Below are 21,794 nucleotides of genomic sequence, written 5' to 3' on the forward strand. Positions count from 1 at the left end.
GATGAAGCTGGTACCTTACGTGTTTGTGGAGTCAGGTGTGCTTCCATAGCCCCCGTTCCTGTCCCAGCTCGTGTCCTCCACCCTGACTTCTGTGAGGTCCTCCCTGGCCTTGGGAAAGTATCCGTAAGGTCACTGAGCACTGGCCACGCATCCAATGGAAGGGTCGGGGCTGAAAAAAAGAGGGAAAGATGGGAAAGTGATAGTTTATCAGTTATAGGGTCATGGAGACCCTGAAAGAGAATGTGTACAGCTACGTGCAGCGAAGATAGCTAAGTGTATATGATGCCATATGTTTTTCTAAACACACAGATAAAAAGAAGACAAACATCTTTTATAGAGTTTGGAAATTTCAAATGGTATTCACAAATCACATTTTGGGGGAAAAAATCCATATTCAAAATGTCAGTGTAATTCTCCATAATTCATAAAATTTAAATATCCAAAAGAGTAATTTCAAAACAGTGAAAGGACAGCTGGCCAGGAAATTTTCCGTCATGCACGTTACCTGTGCTTCAAACCTGTAAATGCTCGCTTACGTCATGATCTGTTCTTACAATTTGACAGGAGAAGCAGATACGGAGAGTGATGACGACGATGATGATGATGACTGTAAAAAGTCTTCGATGGATGAGGTGGGTTTCCGGGGCTTGACTTCTGGTCACAGTGGCATTTGTCCTGGCGGCGCCCTCTGGATGTAGTCCCCGGTCATCTTCTGCCATCTAGCGGCGTCAAGAGTTTGAAAACGGAGCTGCCAACTTTAGCCCTAAAGGAACCAGCATTGCACTGAGCAGTTCTCTATAACAGTGTTTTTGAGGCTGCCGTCCATCAAAGGTGGTATCTTGAGGGTGAATTCACAATTTGTGACCTCCGACTGCTTAATTCCATTTTTGAGGCAATTAAATGGGTTGTCACATGGTCCCACGTCCGGAGAAGACATGAGGCTTGGAGAAATGTTCAGAAATATGACATTAATTAATTCCATTGTTGTAATTTTGGAACCACTGGAGATACCTACCGCATAAGCTCAAGCTTCCCAAATAACTCCATCAGCTCAGAAACCTTAATTGCACAGAATCTAGAACCAAGCAGGGATGGGGCAGTTTGAATTTTCAAACTTTGTTTTAGCGGGAGTCCTGTTCAAAAAGTTTATATTGAATCTGCTTTCATATATATTGGAAAGCCTCAGTATTTGTATTTTTATAATTTAGTTAATAAGGTAAATAACAAATAATAAGCTGTTCTTATATGATGTTCTTCCTCTTATAACTATTTCCTTTAATGTTGTCTAAGTTTTTGATGATGTTCCCTCACTAAATTTCAACTTAATATCCAGAAGGAAAACTGTTACCATGTAGTTTTTTTCTGAGAATTATTTCAACTGTGCAAACTTTTTATCACTGATTCTTGGTAATTTAAGAACAGTCCTACTTATTGGATGGGCATTTGTAAATGAATATTTCCCAAACAGTGTTTAACCTAAATATTGCTACAGACAGTTTCAAAAGAAACCTTGTCTCCATGTATTCTCTCTTCTAAAAATGGCAGAAAATATTAGGTCAGCGTACAGAGAGGTCTATCCATGCCAATGGTGCAATACGGAGTTTCTTCTCTGTTAAAAAGTTCACCAAAGTGGTATGTTCGTCGCTAATAATAGCTAAATTAATATGAGGTTTTACTATGTTAAGGCAGCATTCTGAGTTCTTTCACATAAATGGACTCATTTAATAATCACAAAAGCCATATATGCTATTGGGACTGATTTCATTCTGATTTTACAGATGAGTAAACTGAGGCACAGCGCAGTTATGTAACTTGCCCCTAAAACTTCCCTCCTCCCACCGTTCACTGCATAACGCGAGGTGGTGCTTTTTCGTTTCTCCCAGAATCGATGTTCTGTTGGGGAGCATCGTTTTCAGAAAAGGAGGGATGATTTTCTGCTCTCAGGGGTCATTTGATCATTGCCCTGGGACATAACCCTCGATGATATAATGCTAACTCTGGGAACTTTGTTTTAATTCCTGCTTCCAGGGGACCGCTGGGAGTGAAGCCATGGCCACGGAAGAGATGTCTAATCTGGTGAACTATATTCAGCCCGTCAAGTTTGAATCATTTGAAATTTCAAAAAGTAAGTTTTCCCTAGAGAATAAAACCCCAATATAGCATATAATGAATGTATTTTAAACACAAGGTAATTAGACCCAAAAATATTACCCTTACTAGAACTAGTCTATGAAGTCTTGAATTTATACATGAATTTGCTATCTGGTTTTTATTTATATAAATAAATATATCTAAAAAGAATGAGAAAATATTCCATGATGCTTTCCCAAAGTTCTCGATAGGGCTTGCAAGCCATACACGGTTATCTGAAAGATGTTACACTAGGATACAGTTAATTAAGGGGTTTTACGTTGTTTTTCATTTGTGACCACATAAAACATTCCGTCAATTATATAAGTGACAGTGTAATAAACTCTCTAGCATCCCCTAGACAGGAGGCAGCTGGAGACTTGATCAGCCCTGATAATTGGAAATAGAACCAAATCAGCCAATTCACCCAGATTCCGTTTGTCCAGCCTACGTTTTATATGTTTAAGGGAGTATTTCATTAACTTCCCATCGCTTGGTGTTTTCCCTTTATCCAACCACACATCCACACTGGATGCAAATCTATATACATATCATCTTTCCTCCAGCTAGAGAAAAGAGCCCTTTTATGATAATACCCTTTGTATTCGCATGAAATATAAGATGCTCTCAAGTTAAGAGAATCCTTGGGACATTTAGCTACTTTTATAAGCATATGCTCTTAAAAGATGAATTTTGTCTTAAACACAGCAGCCTCTTATCTAAAAGGAGAGTTTTATAGATACGTCATTGTCTAAGCCTTTACATAACACATCTACGTAGAATTGTGTAATTTTGCCCAAAGAGCCTTAACTTAATAACATGGCATCTAGATCCCTACCACGAAGAATTTAACTTCCAATAAGGGTTAAATGTAAAGATGTCAACAATTTAACGTTATAATCACTGATGCTTCTTGCTACAAGCTGTTCAGTTGGAAGCCTCATGAGGTAGTGATTTTTAGATTACCATTACTTTCTTTGGCTATAAAATGAGTTTTCCCAATTCACAAGTCAAAAGCTCCCAGACAAGCACCCAGGCTGAGAAGGGCCCGGTAACAACAGGACCAGCCTTTACAAACAAGTCTTTTTCTCCGTGTGCTTTATATCATTTTATCCATTTTTTCCCAAAAGAACACTGCACGTATTCTACAAAGAACCTATTCAACTGACTTAATTTTCCTTAACAGTCATGCGTAAAGTAGTCATTTGAAAGTAGACTTTTGATGGACCCAAGTCAGAGAAGTAGGGGTTCCCTGTAGGGTTGACTAAATTGGGAAGGTGAAGAGCTGCATACAGAAGGAATCTGGGAGCGACGAGGAAGAAAAATGAGGCTTTAATTACGAAAAGTGGGCATCAAAAAAGAGGGAAAGATGCCCCCAGGTGGCTCGGTTTACATCACCGAGCGCTGCCTCACTGCTCTGGATGACAGGTCTCGGGCTGCACGCAGCAGTGTGATCGCCACCTGGGAAGAGGACCGAGAAGCTGTCTGACTCTTCCTCTTTCTAAACTAAGATAACTTTGTTTCTCTCACTTTAATTGGAAGCTTGGTTTTCATTTGCGAAATGTTGCTCTGTGTCCAAGAATTTTGAGCCTTCCAGCACATTCACCCCCACGGCCCCTGCTTTCCAAATGGAAAATGAGGCCACCAGACTGGAAAATGCTCCAGGATATTTCTGCTTTAAAATAACAAAATTCTGATGTCACTCACATTAGCTGTTTGAACCCAAACTGTCTGCACCAACTTGCGGTGATGACGGTGGGGATGTAAGAGACAGCCTCTAGCGGGAATGTGCACGTGGGCTGCCTGGATCATCCTCACAATGGCCTCAGGAAGCCCATGGGAATGGATTTAGAGCCAAAGTTCCCATAGGACCCCTGCTCTTTTGACCAGATGGCTTTCATGGACACATTATCTACATCTAAATTTCATTTCCCCACCCTAGTTCCACCACAAGCACTACCTGACCGAGGTAGCAAATATTAGAAAAGACAACTAAGACTCAACTTTTGTTACAGGGAAATAGTTCACCAGGAAAAAATTAGAATTTAAAAGTTATTTAAAGTTATTGGAGGATTCTTTGCCCCCAACATCATGGAACATTTGCCGACTTCTCCTATGTTATCATTTATAATATTGAATGTTTTTCCTCTCCTTTTTTTGTTGTCCTTAACTCAGAAAGGAATAGAAGTTTTGAAATGTCTTCCTTCGTGGAAACTAAAGGACTTGAACAACTCACCAAGTCTCCAGTGGAATTTGTAGAGTATCCTTGATTTGACGGATGTCTGCAGAATCAACACAAGTGAAGTCATCTGTTACTGGTTTAATTTTTTGTCCCTAGTAAGAAGAAAGGTGCATGAAATGGCTTATGTTCTGGCACTTGGGGGTGACAGTTTCAGGTTTCATATGCAGTGGTGGGTGGTAGTCTGTGATGAGAACTCTTAGGGAGTTTTTGGGGGGGGGTAAGGGGAGGAGGTAATTAGGTTTATTTATTTATGTATTTTTAATGGAATTACCGGGGATTGAACCAAGGATCTCATGCGTGCTAGGCATGCACTCTACCACTGAGCTATACCCTCCCCGCTGAGTAGGATAGTCTGGCACGTGGGAAAGAGGGCCAGCCTTGGAGTAAAGGAAGCCCAGAGTTCAAGGTCACCTTCACACCCTCAGGGACTTCATCCTTTGGCAATTTGCTCAATCCTTCTGACTTTTACTCGCCTGTAAAACAGAAATGACATCTCACATCCTTACATGTAATAGATATCCAACCAAAAATTAGTTGGGATGAGGAGAATATAAATATATATTGCTCATAGTGACTTTGCCAATACTCCTGACAACAAAAAAATTTACTTTTATCCCTAAATCAAAGTAAAACGACACAGGTCTTTAAAGTTTTTTCATAAAATTAATATTAAATGTCCCAAGCAGCCCAAATTTCATAAAGCAAGTTCTACAATAAGAAAGTCACCTTTAAAACTCATGAAGAGTAGGAGGGGAAGCAAATGGAAATTCCACAAATAAAGTGACACTGTGAAAAACATGATCATTAATATTCATTCAGTGCTAACTACATGCTAACCTTTTGTTACACGTTTTATCATCATTTAATCCTCCCAATAGCCCTGTAATATAGGGATTGTTTCATCTCTTTTATAGATGAGGAAACTGTGGCACAGGAACATGAAATAACTTGCCCTGGGTCATACAGCTAGCAAGTTGCAGAATTAGGGTTCAAACTCTATTTGGACTAACCCCCCTGTCAAGCTCAGAACCTTAGCTAACCTCTACCAAGCTTGGTCATGGAAATAGTCAATTGTGTTTCTTTTTTTAATTTTCTTTTTTATTGAAGTGTATTTGATTTATAGTGTTAGTTTCAGGTATACAGCAAAGCAATTCAGTTACATATACATACACACTTTTTTCAGATTCTTTTCCATTATAGCTTATTACAAGATATTAAACATAGTTCCCTGTGCTATACAGTGGGTCCTTGTTGTTTATCTGTTTTATATACAGTAGTGTGTATCTGTTAATCGCAAACTCTTAATTTATCCCTCCCCTCCCCTTTCCCCTTTGGGAACCATAGTTTGCCTTCTATGCCCGGGAGTTTATTTTTGGATTATAAATAAGATTTGCATCATTTTTTTTAGATTCCACATAAGACACAGCATCATTTGATAACTAAAAGGTTCTCGGGATGGAAAACTGATGACAGTAGGAATCAAAATACAAGACAAGGTCAAACCTTCTGTGCTATATTTGCTTTGTTATCAATCATTCACAGTCTTGGTGAATAGCCTCCCAGAGAAGGTTAAGAAAATGAGCAGAGAGCATTTCAAAAATAGCCATACAGTTCATAGAATCTACTTCTGCCAAACACAACATTGTCCTCTCACACTATCTGACAGGCTCCAACTTCCACAAGGGTCCTTAATTGCTGGGCTGGTCCTTAATAATGTTCACAAAATCACGTCAACTCAACCATTTTTGCTACCTCATTAGTTTTTTCCACAAACCTCTGCAAAGGTGATGCTTGCATTTATCTCCTATAAGCACATGGATTTTATTTATTCAGAAAGCTTTTTACATATTTCACCTACTATCCCAATGAGATCATCCATCTTTAATTCATTTCCCCAGCAGAGAAAGGGAAGAGGCGGCTTCTCAGCTAATATTATTGGCTAACTATTGTTGTAATTGTATTCACTACTTAACATGATGGTCCAGATATAACAAAATGCAGCTAAGCAGGATATATCCAAAAGGAACCCGCGTGGATTCCTCCAACTACATGCCTCAGCTCTTCTGGAACGCAGGCTGCCAAATGGTTGCACTTAATTTCCAAACCGTAGGTGAGTAGCACGTTAATGCTCGTTTCCGTTCTGTTTTAAAGCCACATTTCCAGGTGTCTGAAAACCATTCCCAAGGGGAATAAAATTGCCAGACTTGACTGAAGAAACAAAAGCAAATTTTCATGAGATATTTCTGCAAAAAAAGCGAATTTTGAAAATTAAGAAATTGTTTTCAATAGTTTATACACAGTCTTTATTTCTACTTGTTCCACATTATTTTCAAATAAAACTATTTATGCTTCTTAAAGCAATATATACTTATTTTAGAAAATGTAAAAAATGTTTTGAAAGTATAAAGAAAAGAATAGAACTGCCAGGAATGCTACCACTCAGGGATTCAACGTTAACTTTTGGCTTTGTAATCTGCAAGGTTTTTTGGCTATGTATATACGTGGTTTTGGACTTAATATCTTGTTTAAATATAAATATATATTTAAATGTCATACAGAAACATGAATTTTAATAGCTGATTGTTAAGCACATCTCATAATTCACTAAAATCCATTTCCTATCACTGAACATTAGGACTTTCTTTTTCTACTATAAATAATACTCTGAAAACAGTCTTGAATATAAATTGGCAAGTTTATCTCCTAATGTTCTTTTGGAAAAGTTCCTAAAATAGAATTATTCTGTTAAAAGATGTGAAAGGTTTAAGAACCTTTGTGCCTAAGGCCAAACTGTCCATCAGAAATGTTGCATTGGAGATTTCTCCTCCATCCACAATATATAATATGAATTGTTCCCTCTCACTTGAAATCTTGGTTAAGTATTATCATTAACTAATAATAATATTTCAGAGAAAATATATCACCGTTCTTTTAAATTTTATTTCTTTGATTATTGTTGAGGTTGAACAGTTTAAATCTGTGTATTGATTTTCACATTTCTGCTTTTATGAATTGCCTGGTCAGGACAATTGTCAATTTTCTCACTCATTTATAACGTCACGTTTTATATAAAGGTCACGTTGTTTTATTTTGTGAAACAATTGAGATTAGGCTGACTAATGTTTTATTTTGTTTGTCTTGGTCTGCTTTCCTGATTGCAGGCTCCTCACCTGAGGATCAGACCCATATTTACACCTATTTTTTTCAGAGTTTCTTTTCTATATGAAATTTAACCCTTTCATCCATACAAATTTCATTTTCATATATAATCTCGGTAAGAGAACAATCTCTTTTTACACTGAACTGAAATTATAACTTAGTAGATGTAGCCTTTTGGGTTGTTAATTTGGGTCCATTTTTTCAATTTATATTTTTTCCCCATTAATAAGGTTTTTGGCCTTCCTGGAGCCAATAACTCACTGTTATTACCATAATGTTTCATAATATGATTTAACACCTGGACACGGAAGTTTTCTTTCATGGCTACTCACGTTCTGTTCTTTCCTTGCTGTTGTCAGTGGGATCCTCATTCCAAGTGAATTTAGCTTAATTGTTCTCATGTTCACCTCCCCCGCACTGAAAAGAAAATAAGATTTTGATTAAAATCCCATTAAATGTATAAGTTCATCTGAAGAAAACCGACACTTTCAAATTTTTAGTTCTTTTATCACAGAAAGAACATTTTCCTCTTAACTTTAAAAATTATTATATTAAGTTTCTCAACAAAATCACTCATTTTCATTAGAGGTCTAGTTTCTTTAGATGAAATCCTTTTTTTTTTTTTCTGAACATTAGATTTTTCACAGATTGTTTCTGGATATTTATATTTGTATATTTATTTTATAAATAAATGTATTTTTTATAAATGATAATCTTCCTAAATTCATAATAGCCTCTTTTGCCAGTAGAGTCTATTGGGTTTTTCAGATACACAATTACAATAGTTTAATCACATTTATATTTTTTCCCCTTCTTAGTGCCTTGGACTGACTGTTCTAAAATAATATTAAATAGTAGTATTAAGACTGGGCACTTCCTCCTTATCCTGACACTAGTGAGGATGTCATATTGTGACACCCTGAGTGGAAACAGATAGTCTTTTACACACTAAAGGAATCTACACTTGCCCTAAATGACAGCAGTGTTTTAGGAATTTATGTTGACTATTATTAAATGTGTCTTTGACATCTTTTCGGATAATCACATGTTCATTTCTTCTTTTATGAATCAATGCAATAAACTGTATTAGTACATCTCCTAATAATGGACGTATCCTTTTATTCTTGGGATAAATTCTACTTGCTTATGTATTATTTTTTAGAATACGTGACTTGTTAATGTAATTTTTTAGGCTTTTGGAGTTAATTGTTTTCAAGCATAATAAATCCATCACTTTCTTTTTTGGTTCTTTGTCCCATTTTGGTATCATAGCTTACTAAAATGGAGACAAGATTTCACTTATTTTTTTTTTTTATTTTCTCTGCTCTGAAAATGATTTGTTACATGGAACTAGGAAATAATTCCATCATCACCTCTTTATCATCCAACTAAATAGAGCTGAGTTGTGACTCAGATAGTCTGGAGCAAACTGACAGCTTCCCAGATTCCTTATGACTTTAAAATGGTTTTTTGGTTGCTTCACTCACAATTGCAATTGATGTAGACATTTATTTCATACACTGAGTCTGAGCAAAATGTTGACCAGCGATCTTTGTCCATTAGTAACGAGTTGATGTGTAATTAGGTATTGGTGGTAAGTAATCAAAGAAATGGAAAAAAGAAATCTTTTTTCCTATAAATTAAAAAAAGAAGAATGGGAGCATCCAGTGTTGGTGAGGTGTGACAAAGTCCATCCTCAAAAACATGGGTTGGGGTTTTAAAGTAGCTTCAAACTTCTGATGGACATTTTAGTAAGAATTACCAAAAAGCTTTCCCAATGTGCATATTTTTTTTTTTAACCTAGAAATTTTACTGCTCAGAACATCGTTAGTTTTGGCTTCAAAGGTTTCACCACGATGATGTTCATTCAAACATTATGTGTAATGATGAAATACTGGAAGAGACATAAATGTGCCCACAGAGGGGCTTGTATGATACATGTATTCAGACATAACGATTCAAAAGAATTTCATACAGCTGTTTGAATGAACGCAAACAGATATTTAATGAAATGGGCATACTGCATGTTCAAAATACACTTGAACTAGAGTAACAGAATATATACCCCCCTGTTGGCAGTGGTTTACCTCTGGATTTGGAGATGACAGCTCAATTTTTTTTTCTTGTCTTTGTTTCCTAAGTTTTTACAATGACTAAATATTTCTTTTTAAAGGGGGAGCAAAAGTGAGCTGTAATACAATCTTACCTTCTTGCTCCAAATATAATTACAGTAGCGATAAGGTTTGTGTTTTTGGTGTTCAGACCTGGCAATGCAAATCAACATGGGCATGTATGAATACAACGGCAAGAGTGGCTACAGACTGAAGCCGGAGTTCATGAGGCGGCCTGACAAGCATTTTGATCCTTTCACCGAAGGCATCGTGGATGGGATAGTGGCCAACACCTTGTCTGTGAAGGTACATACACCCCTACCCTCAAAGCGTAAAACCAGCAGAAGTCTTCAACATCACCTATTCTGCGTAAACTAGTTCTGTCATTAGAAATTTAGCTCCTAGCAAAGTCTTCCCTTCCTTCATATATTTTTTTTTCCTTTAAGGATTCAGTTGGAAGTTTTCAAAAGTTACACGAATGATAGAGGGACTGAGCCGCCCCAACGCCCTTTAATAGGATAAAAATCAGACCCAAAATCAATAAAACAAGTTGATGACATTCACCACGGACAGTCCTTTTCTTTTGGTGCAAAGATTCCACAGTGAAATTGACCACAAAAAAGAGTAACTCATATTGGAGAAATCTTCTGGGCTTTATTTGCCCCCATTAGTTTTAAAAAAATAGCCACACTGAGCAAAATTAGAGAAAAAAGTATCCTCTCAAAACATGGTTAAATATTGAATAAAAGCTCTCAAGTTACTATAGCATTGCTTATGACACTCAGAGTATTCAGGGATTTAAAGCACATAATAATGATATTAAATACAAGAATTGCTTTATGAAATATACACCTGACCCTAAAAAATTAATTCCAAATGGTTTCTGCAAGCTTTGAAATTGATGTTACGGGAGATACAATTTTTTCTAGCTGTGAGAAAATATTTTTAATCCTATGATAATACTATGAATGGGAAATCATTCTTATAAAGAGATTTTTACATGAATTCTATAAGCCTTTGGTTGATGTAACCAAGTTCCATTTACTTTTTAAAGGTTCATTTCTTTTCTGCTTAACTGTATAACTGCAGTACTAAGAATTTTTTTATTGTGCATAAATGCAACTTTCTGATTGACCTTAAATCAAAGGCATGTGGAAAACTACATTAAGAAAATGCTCTGTAACAATTTCACTAATTTATATCTACCCTGAGCTTGTTATGCCCATTTGAACTTTAAAATTTATGTCACTTGATGCCAAAGATTAAAATTGAAGTGAAGTGTCTCACAAAGATATCATGTGAAATTATCTCACACCATTTATCTGAAGAGTGGAGTTGGCAGAATCAGAGCTCCAAGGTTATATTTAGTTTAGGAAGTTGTTTTCAGCAAAGGATGTTAAACTCCTGTCAAGTCTGATTAAGATAAACCCTTAAGCATGACACACTGATAAAACGTTATTTTTAGAGTCCTTGTCAATTGTAGTTACAGTTGAGTCAAACTAATAATGTTTTGACAAAGTAATACTATTTCGTCTTTGTTTTATATATTTGCTTGCTTATTTATTTTTTCTTGAAAATTCTACCATGACAGTGTAAGCAATTATAAACACTGGCATAGAGACAGGATTGTGAGCAATGACAGAGAGAAGCTGAGGGGAAATAATGGGTCCCAGGCAGGTGTAAGCTGCTGCCTGAGTCCAGAATGGAGGCGCTGTCCTGGAAATGTCAGTGTCCTCTAAAGGACAGGATGTGCTGCAGTAGGGACGCTGTGGCAGGGTCCTGCCCTCCACATTGCAGCGAGAGCCAAGATGCAGCGCACATCCGCCCAGTACTGCCTTTGCTTTGGTCCCCTGTCATAGGCTTTATACCAGAATGGACCTGTGAGCTCCAGTGATGTTCCACCATCCTGTTTACCGATGAGAACATTGAGGCTGAGTGTCACTGATTTAGTTAAGGACTAATCAAAATCCTAAGCACACATCTTTGATGCATCTGAATTCTCAGCGTGACTCCCATACCTTGGAAGTTTCAAACACGTTATAAAATGCCTGCTAAGTTGTTCTCCTGTAGAACCCCCGATTAAACAAAGAGATTGTTGTTTGCAGATCTGATGACCTCAGGCAGAGAGAACACTCAGGAGAAGTGAGCTGTCCCAGGGGTAAATCCAGAGAACCTCTCCATCATGGCTTTCTCTCTAACTTGTTTAGATGCTCTGATCACGTCAGCCTATTGCTGCCTTTGGCCTCCCTCAGCCTCTGCTGGCCATTCTCAGGCCACTGTTGTGTCTTATTTCTGGCCCAGCCATAATCTTGGCAGTTCTCTCTTTCACAGACCTGAGCTCAGGGCTCTGTTGGCTGGCACATAGCTTTGTCCACCAGACAACCCGGATCCCGAGGTCCACTCCGTCCGTTCTTGCTTTCCGCACTCCCCACTCTGGTGTTAAAGCAGGACATCTTGTTTGTCTCCATTAATCTTTACAACCCCTGAGGATCCCTCAGATTCTGAAAATTGGCTTAGAAAGAGAGGCAGACATGGGAGACATGTTATGAATATGTAATTAAAAAATCTCATTGAACTCCACAATATTCTTTAATTTGTAGGGGAGAGGAGGGAAGTAATTAAGTTCATGTATTTATTTTTAGAGGAGGTACTGAGGATTGAACCCAGGACCTTGTGTATGCTAAGCACACTCTCTACCACTGAGCCGTACCCTCCACCCAGCCCCACCCATATTCATTAATTTTATAGCTAGGCAAAAGATACCCACAATTGTGTGGAAGGATGGCTGACCAGGTGAGGATAGGAATGATGATAAACTGGGCTTAATGGTTTAAAATCAGTATTTCTTTTCGGTGTTTTTTAAGTCAGCATTGTGCCTTTTTATTTAAAATGTAACAACTTTGAGAATTGGAATAGCATGGTGTTATAACCACTCTTTCAAGTTGAATTTTATGAACAAGAGGATATTTTTTAAAGTGCTAGACTTTCTGCTATGTTAAATTTTAAATTTGTGCTCTTCTTTTTATAATTCAAATTGGTGAACAGAAAATTTTATTTATAGCTTTATTCATCCATTCCTTTTTTCAAAAAAAATTTGAAACCAGACTCTTGATGTGATTTCTTCTCCATAATTATGTCAATACAGGGTCCAATATTTGTTTTAAAATTTGTCCAGGTTTAATGACATATTGTGAACATACAACACTGAGTAAGTTTAAGATGTACCTCGTGATGATGTGATGTACTCCTTTAAATATGTATTGAGATATATACTTGTATATATTGTGCAATGATTACTACATAGGGTTAGTTACTACTTTCAGCATCTCACAGAATTACCATGATTTTCTGGTTTTGGTGCCACAAACATTTATGATCTACTCTTTTAGCAACTTTCAAGTATATTATATAGTATTCTTAAATTTGTACTCTTAAATGACCTTTTAATTTCATTCACAATCATGCTGAAATGAGAGTTTATTTCTCTTATCACATATTTAAGGATTAGCGAATCCTTTATATTCCGTTGGCTCTAAGGATCAGTCTTTAACATGAATAGCTGTAGCTCTCAAACACAAAAGGCATAATCTCATGAAACTTTCCATACTTGTTCATTTATTTCCTCCTATACAACGCTGTCTTACTAATTGACGCTTAGCCTCAACATTTTTAGTATTCCTCTACTAAGTCTTTAACGAAAAAAAAATCATATTTGTACTCTTGTTTCTATTTTATCTTTTTTTTAAACATTTTTTATTGATTTATAATCATTTTACAGTGTTGTGTCAAATTCCACTGTAGAGCACAATTTTTCAGTTAGACATGAACATACATATATTCATTGTCACATTTTTTTCTCTGTGAGCTACCATAAGATCTTGTGTATATTTCCTTGTGCTATACAGTATAATCTTGTTTATCATTCTACAATTTTGAAATCCCAGTCTGTCCCTTCCCACCCCCTGCCCCCTTGGCAACCACAAGTTTGTATTCTATGTCTGTGAGTCTATTTGTGTTTTGTATTTATGTTTTGTTTGTTTGCTTGTTTGTTTGTTTTTACTTTTAGATTCCACATATGAGCGATCTCATATGGTATTTTTCTTGATTACAGTTCAACATTCAGAACCAGCGTTTGTACCTCCCTAAATATTCTCTTACACCACTGTTATTCATTTATCAAGAATAATGATTTTTTTTATTACTTTCTAGATTATTTCAGGTCAATTTCTTTCTGATAAGAAAGTCGGGACTTATGTGGAAGTGGATATGTTTGGTTTGCCTGTGGACACAAGGAGGAAGGCATTTAAGACCAAGACATCACAAGGAAATGCCGTAAATCCTGTCTGGGAGGAAGAACCCATTGTTTTCAAAAAGGTTGGTCTCATGACTTTAACATGAGATGTAACTGCATAGTCTAGGTGTTTTACACTGGGGGAAAAAAAAAGAAATGAGGAATTATCTGTTGCTTCATTTTGGAATTTACACATTTATAATGCAATAGCATTTTCAAAGCTATCTTTAAAACTATGGAAGATTTCTGTGAATCATTTGTTTGGATTTTTCACAATTGGATTGTACATCAGGTAATTCTGGGATACCTCATTTGGAAGACCAGAATAACATGTAAATCTGACTCATATCCTCTCATAATAAAATGATAAATGATATGTTTTCACTGTAATTCAAGCAAAGCAGAGTGGGAAATAGAGAATAACATCGTAGCCAAAGAAAAGGAAGTTCTTACTTCCTTAAAAACAACAATGTGAATTAAACTCCCTAGAATCTCTAACCAGTGGCGCTGGTCTTTACATCCTGCCCAGATTCTGTCTGATAGAGTTAAATCCTTTTACATACGACTGGGCTTTCCCTCTGCCTTCACCAGAAAGCAAATCTTTTTCACACATGCTTCACACACATTGTAAGATGCAGGTCCAGTAGAATAATTGTCTAGTAGGGTAAAACTTTCTTACCATACTGTTTGCTTTTATCTGGCTAAAATATCTATTCAAGGCAGTCTTCTACAAATAGAGCATCTATGTTAAAGGTCTCTGTACTCCAGCTTTTTTTTTTCATATGTTAACTGGACTTTAATAATACTGTCTACTTCACAGAGTTGCTGTAAATATTCCCTAATACACCAAAAACACTTAGAAAATGTCTGACACATTGAAAATAGTCAATTGACTCAAAGTTAGTTTGTTTGTGTTACCAAAGAAATAAATATTTAATGATACAACTTGTCTTGTGTTTTTGACATGGGATATAACTGCATAGTCCACGTTGAGGGGAAAAAATGAGCAATTACTTGTTAATTTGGGAAATGATAGCTTCATTTAAAAAAATCTTATTTTGAAAGCTATCTTTGAAAGCTACTTATTTAATTTTTGCTTTGCCTCGAAAGTATGAAAAGAAATATGCTTTGAAAATATAGTAGTAAATGCTCAATGAGTAATAAAACCACCAAGTCTTTGTATTTAAACATAGAACTGTTGTCATGTCCACACTGGGAATGTTCATGTCAGAAGAACATGGTCTAGTTGTTGAGCAAATTTCTCCTTAGGACAAGGTGATAAAACATAGAAGAAGCCATATCTCTGGTCATCTTTCTCCTTTTGAAAATCTAAGTTATAGAGCAGCCACTTAATTTTCTATCAGTTAGCGAAGTAGAAGCTTCTACTCGGATTTGGAAAAGTGGGGCCTGTTTGAATAATGCCCTTCTGATTCTTTCTCCGAGTTGCTCGTTCTGGTAACCCCGTGTCTCCTTAACGTCCTTCAGGTAGTTCTTCCTTCCCTGGCCTGTTTGAGGATAGCAGTTTATGAAGAAGGAGGTAAATTTATTGGTCACCGGATCTTGCCAGTACAAGCAATTCGACCAGGTATGGATAGCATGGTGAGAAGCTTTTAAGCAAAGTTGTAAAGAAAACCACTGCCTTACACGATCATTAAAGAATGATTTAGGAAGCTATTTGCTGCTTTGGTGTTTTGTTACATAAACAGATTATAAGATGATTTATTTAAACCTGGTAGTTCTGTGCTTTTGTGACATGCGATGGTGTATCAGTCAGCTCTTCCCAGACAAGTGTGTGTAACAAGCTATCTGAAAACTCAAAGCCTTGTAACAAGTGTTTTGTATTCAGATCTGTGGGGTGGCAGGGTTTGGTGAGGGTCAGGCATATGGCTGTGCTTTAGGCTGTGGGCCAGGCTTAGGTCTTTCCATATGTGCTTATTCAGGGGCCCCAGCTGAAGGGACAGTGACACTTACAGACATCACTAGAGCCCAGTGGGATGCATAAGGACACCCCTGTTTCTGCAAGTGTATTTTAAGTCTCTGCTTGCACCATAACACTGACATCCTCTTGTCCAAAGCAGAGCATGTGGCTAAGCAAGAAGTCAAGAAATCATGTACAGGGGACAAATTTGGACCAATATTTCAATCCATGACATATGGTTTCAAATTCTCTCTTATGGGAAAAAAACATAGTTAGAAAAGGAAAAAAAATCAGAATCAACATTGCTTTCCTGTCTGAGGAGGAAAATACTTTACCTCTTAATGTTAATCTCATGTTAATCTGATTAACATAAGAAAGAAGTGAGCTTTTGTCATCCAAGTCACCTAAAATGAACACTTCCATGGAATAGATGTTCCTGTGTTATCACTAACATTGTGAAGAAAATATGAGACACAGTATTATGTCACCCTCCAGGCTATCACTACATCTGCCTGAGAAATGAGAGGAACCAGCCTCTGACGCTCCCAGCTGTCTTTGTCTACATAGAGGTGAAGGACTATGTCCCAGATACATATGCAGGTAAATAACCTAACTCGAAAGGGTATTTCCATCTGGGTTCATGCATATTTTTGTGACTTAGTGGAAAGGAAACTGGACCAAACAAAGTCCTCATTATTACCCCTGTTTTTCTATGCATGTTTAGAGGTAAATCGATCAAATCTTTGTGACTAAATTTTTGTTTAAGTCCCAATAAAGCATTAAGCATATTTATCCATTGGTAGTATTACTCTCATGAGCCCGTACTTTCTAGCCAATGCTGCCTGATTTCACACAGTCCGTCTAGCTCAGTACAATGGACTGGCCTTCAGCCAGTTTTGGAGCCCTGATCTTTTCCACGAGTGACACCCTAAATTTAGAGGAATTAACTTATGATGATGTCAACCAGAAATTATACATTTAAATGCTGATAGTACCAAGTGCCCGGAGTGCAAGACACTGGGGAGTGGTAGTGACTATGGCAATCCTGGAGCACACGCCTCCTCCAAAGATGGCAGCCATAACTCGCTCGAGCTGTGTCATGTGCAAATGAGACCCCTATTGCCAAATCATTGGGTTCTTTCAACAGTCTGGAAAGCAGCCTTTTTATGTGAAATGTCTCCATCGTGAAACACCATTTGGGCCAAATAGGACAGGTGTGTGGTCCATTCCTGGAATGGATGAAACCCTCAAAGAGAAACCTAAAAATTTGGAGTACTGAGGCATTCTGAATTGGAGTTTGTCCAGTTTGCCTCCCAGAGCTGATCTCCTTTGAGTTCTCTCTTCCTGAGGTTTCAGCAAAGGGTACTGACCCTTGTCCATTTCCAAAATATTGGATGGATGAGTAGTTGTTATATGGGTAGACAAAAGGATGGAAGATGGATGGTGAATCAGTAAACAGATGGTTGGGTAGAAAGATGATGAACGAATGCATGGATGGATGGGTGACTGGATGGATGAATGTGTGGATGGCTGGATGGATGATGGATAATCAGTATTTCCAGGACCTTTGGTCTCAAATGCCTCTTCCTTATTTAGACGTGATTGAGGCTTTGTCAAATCCAATCCGATATGTGAATCTGATGGAACAGAGAGCTAAGCAACTGGCTGCTTTGACATTGGAAGATGAAGAAGAAGTAAAGAAAGAGGTGAGTGGGTGTTCTAATTTTGTGCGTGGCATTAAGCATGATTTCCACATCTTGTTGCTGGCTTTGCCTACATGGCATTAACCCTCAGGAGAGGAAATGAGCACATGGGAAAACCACTTTGATGGAGTTTAGCATCATCTCACAAAACACCTAGGTGATTGCCTGAATCTTTCATATTTCATTCTCTTCCTGCATTCTGTGGCCACCACCAGCATCGTATTTTGTGACCCCATTAAACAGTACACATCTTGCTGTTTCAGGGGAAAGTTTCTACATTATTTCATATAGATTACAGATGAATAAGGCAGTTAAAAAAGAAGACGATCATCAAGTCATTTGGTATTTGTCTTTAAAGTGCAGGATTTTCAAAGTGTGTTTGTGATTTCTTGTGATACATATATATGGTACTTAACACAATACCTGGTGCGTAGTGTGGGCCATAAAGTGTTTACTGTTATTTCTGTCTATTTATGTGTTATAATACATATTCCCTAAATAGCTGATGTATTATTCTTAACTAGATGTCAATGAAAAGAATAATTAAGGAATATCTAGAAATATTAGAAGTGAAATTTAAAAATATGAACCCTCTATGTAGACTGAAATATAATTTCATGATCATTGGAGAGGACAGCAGTGTTACAAATAGTGATAGAAAGTAGCTGTTTTGTATTTCATTTGAATATTCAGAGGATAAATTCAGAGAAAAAGATGAGAAAAATGGAGAATGATCAGGATAGGAAAAAAACCATGAGAACTGTTTGGGTAACTGTAATAGCAAGTCTATTAAAGTTGGCATTATTTATCAAATAATCTCTTTCTTATTCTAAAAGAATAAAGAAACCTCGGTTTATCGTAGAAAATTTTTAAAAATAAAAATGAGAAAAGAAAATCCAAAATATATCACCTATAAACCAAATACCCAAGCCACTCCGAGATAACACTGTAAACATGGGGTGTATATATAGCTAGTCTGTTTATACACAATTAGTATTTTTTCATAAAATGGGATAATATTCACAATTTGTGTTTTAACCTTTTATTTTCACCTAATGCAAATATTTTTCATGTCATAAAGTATTCTCCTACGACATAGCTTTTAATCACTTCATAGAGCTACAATAATTTATTTTTCCAATCTGATTATTGGGTATTTTATTTTATTTTTATTTATTTTTGTTTTTGCTTTTATGTACTGCTGTATTTATTTATTTATTTAGATTTAGGGTATTTTAAATGCATCACGATTTTAAACGGATCTTCAGTGAACATCATGCAAATATATTTTTGAGCACATCTGTGATTATTTTCTTGTGTAGAATTACAGAAAGTTTTGATCTGAGATGTTGAGTTAATTGAACAAGAGAGAAAATGAAATGACATGAAAGAAAAACATATTTAACATATGAGTAAAAATTTTCAGGCCCTTATTTACGCTGCAGGCATTGTGTCCGATAGAACCAAGAGACATATCTTCTGTGATGAAACTGAAAATTAGACCGGAGATTCTCATAAATATTGCTTTTTGTTGTATGCACGGAATGGGCTTATTGGGAAGTTTTAGGCTGCCAGAGAGTTATGCCTAATGGCAGACATGAATATACATTCAGAGCTACTTGTGTCTTTCACATTTACGCTTAGCATCTGCAGAGGGGAAAAAAGAGACAGTGAAAAACACTTAGGTTTCCTAGTTGAATTTTGAGAGGATAGTCTGAGCACGCACTGCTTGGCTTGTACAGAGCCCGCAGACAGAGATGTCTTTCCACGCTCTGAGCAGACGCCGGTGGTACCCTGCCCAGATCTCCTTTTCAGGGCTGCTGCCTCCACTGCTCACAGCTGCAGACTTCTCTGAGGACTGGCCTGGGCTGATAGGAACTACCTTGTTTGGAGATGTCTGGCAGGTTATTCTTGCGAGGAGGTGACCTGTGCGCAGCAACTGTAAGATACAGGAGAGTAACAGCCAAGGCCGCTTGCTTCTGAGCAGGCAACTTCTGTGTTGCATTTCAAGTTCCCATGTCCCCGATGGGATCAGGCTGGGGCCAGACTCCAACTGAAACCCTGTTTCAGCTTAGCTCATTTCCTTGTCTTCCCCTGCCTTCCTCATTTCCCTCCTGTTCTCTCCTGAGAGCGATCTTACAATCAGTTGCTCAAGAATCCCGGGTCCAGTTCTGCTCGCAGGGAAGCCCACAGTGCTACGTAGCTGCTCTGTTAGCATTAAATTCAAAAATAAATGCCCTTTCTGAATTTTTTACGTGGGGACTAGAATTTAACTGTTTGACAATAGTTACATCTTTAATTCCACTGTTTCTTTAGAGATAATAGTACTTTTTTTTTTCCCCAATGGCCTTTGAAAAGATTAAGACTGGTGAATTCGATGAACTTGTCGTGCTCATATAAACACCAATGTGAAATTAAAAAGCTCTCCTTAGAAATCACTGGATTTCTAAACTCTGAAACTCTTTTCTCTTCTGCTCCCTGTAGCTTACTAATGTATTTAATAAAATATGATTCAAGGTAAAGATGACTTATGTAGATGTAAATAAATTACTACTAAGTCTTCCTCTCTAATTAGAAAACAGGAATCTCTTTAACCAAGTGGATGTGTTTTATTTTCTAAAAAATAGGAGTTCAAGGAAAGCATTTTCAAATAAAATTGCATGTTTTGTCACTATTTAGAAAGAACACGTTTTTATATCATCGACTTCTACCTATTTGTTAGTGAGGTTCTCCAAGGAGTAAACACTCACTTGAAGAGAACATTTCAAGACACCACCAATTTCAGCTTATACAGTAGAGCAGCAGAGGTAAAAGTCTTGCAATGAAACGTTTTGCTAATGGTGCCTCAGAGAGACCATTCTCTAATGATTGCCAAAAAAGGCCACTCTGGGTAACCTGAATGTTCATCGACAGATGAATGGGCAAAGAAAATGTGGTATATATAAAATGGACACAATGTAATATTGCCCAGCCTTTAAAAAGAATGAAAGAAAGCCATTTGTGGCAACATGGATGGATCTAGAGATGATCATATTAAGTGAAGTAAGTCAGACAGAGAAAGACAAATATCATACGATATCACTTATATGTGGAATCTAAAAAATATGATACAAATGCAGTTATTTATAAAACAGAAATCGATTGACAGACATAGAAAACAAACTTACGGTTACCAAAGGGGAAAGTGAATGGGACGGAGGGATAAATTAGGAGTTTAGGATTAATATATACACAGGACTGTATATAAAATAGGTAAAACAACAAGGACCTACTGTGTAGCACAGGGAACTATATTCAATACCTTCAATGCCTATAATGAAAAAGAATCTGAAAAAGAATGTATGTAAAACTGAATCACTTTGCTGTACACTTGAAACTAACACAACATTGTAAATTAACTATACTTCAATTTTTAAAAATGCTTCACAGCAGCAACAGGAAAAAAACCTCCCTCTGAGGAGTGGGAGACCTAGGGCCTTTGAGATTGCAGATCTTTTATATAATTGCCCTTTCAAAGCCTTATCATTGCACCAAACATCACATATCAAAAACCTACTTAAGTTGCATATAACATTAATGAATATGAAAATACAAAAGTAGAATTTTAGGTCAACATTATCTTTGTTTCTCCTCCAAAAATGGTGATCAGTAAGAATTTTCAGTAAATGTATAATATTGGTTAAACTTAAAGTTGAACATTTTCAGTTTTAGAAGTAATTTTAGAAGCATTGAACCACATAGATTCCATATGGTCCAACAGAGAAAATATAATTTCTTTTCCCTTTGACATATCTAAACCCTTAAATGACCTCATTTTTAAAGCTCAAGAAAAAAAAATCGTTTGCCTTGCCCATGTAATGCTGGGAGAGAAAAATCATTTCACACCTTTGAACACCAGTGCGCCCTTTATCTGGTCTTGGAATAATGTAAGTTTGTTTGAATGAGGCCACTGAAAATGAGTACCTATGGTTTTCTCAAAAGGAGATTCTATCTAGGACGTGGCGGACACTGGAGACACTGTTTCAGCAACAAAGACTTTTTTAGTACAATCCTTTTAACTTGGTAGTTACAAAGGTCATTTCTATTTGAAAATGAAGGACTTTATTGGACTCCAAAATATTCCCAGAATTGTAGTCACCTAATAAGACATCTTCATAAAGTAATTTGCAAACCAAATAAGTAGGAAAGTTGGAAATACCCCATGCTTTGAATAATAAACAAATGTTTCAGATCGTGTGAA

At 36.8% G+C, this 21,794-nt stretch overlaps 1 protein-coding gene across 7 annotated transcripts in view; it reads left to right on the top strand.

Annotated features, from left to right (window-relative positions):
- Positions 1-21,794, top strand: part of PLCB1 (phospholipase C beta 1) — a 662,592-nt gene that overhangs the window by 501,123 nt on the left and 139,675 nt on the right. For all 7 annotated transcript variants that reach the window (XM_064475872.1, XM_031434233.2, XM_031434231.2 and 4 more), the window contains exons 15-23: positions 565-632; positions 2,029-2,125; positions 4,306-4,390; positions 6,358-6,482; positions 9,794-9,948; positions 13,852-14,016; positions 15,419-15,518; positions 16,347-16,451; positions 17,448-17,557. In XM_064475872.1, the coding sequence (XP_064331942.1) occupies positions 565-632; positions 2,029-2,125; positions 4,306-4,390; positions 6,358-6,482; positions 9,794-9,948; positions 13,852-14,016; positions 15,419-15,518; positions 16,347-16,451; positions 17,448-17,557 (1,010 nt within the window). The remainder of the gene's footprint in view (positions 1-564; positions 633-2,028; positions 2,126-4,305; positions 4,391-6,357; positions 6,483-9,793; positions 9,949-13,851; positions 14,017-15,418; positions 15,519-16,346; positions 16,452-17,447; positions 17,558-21,794) is intronic.

Source organism: Camelus dromedarius, chromosome 18, assembly GCF_036321535.1.
Source record: "Camelus dromedarius isolate mCamDro1 chromosome 18, mCamDro1.pat, whole genome shotgun sequence".
NCBI lineage: Eukaryota > Metazoa > Chordata > Mammalia > Artiodactyla > Camelidae > Camelus > Camelus dromedarius.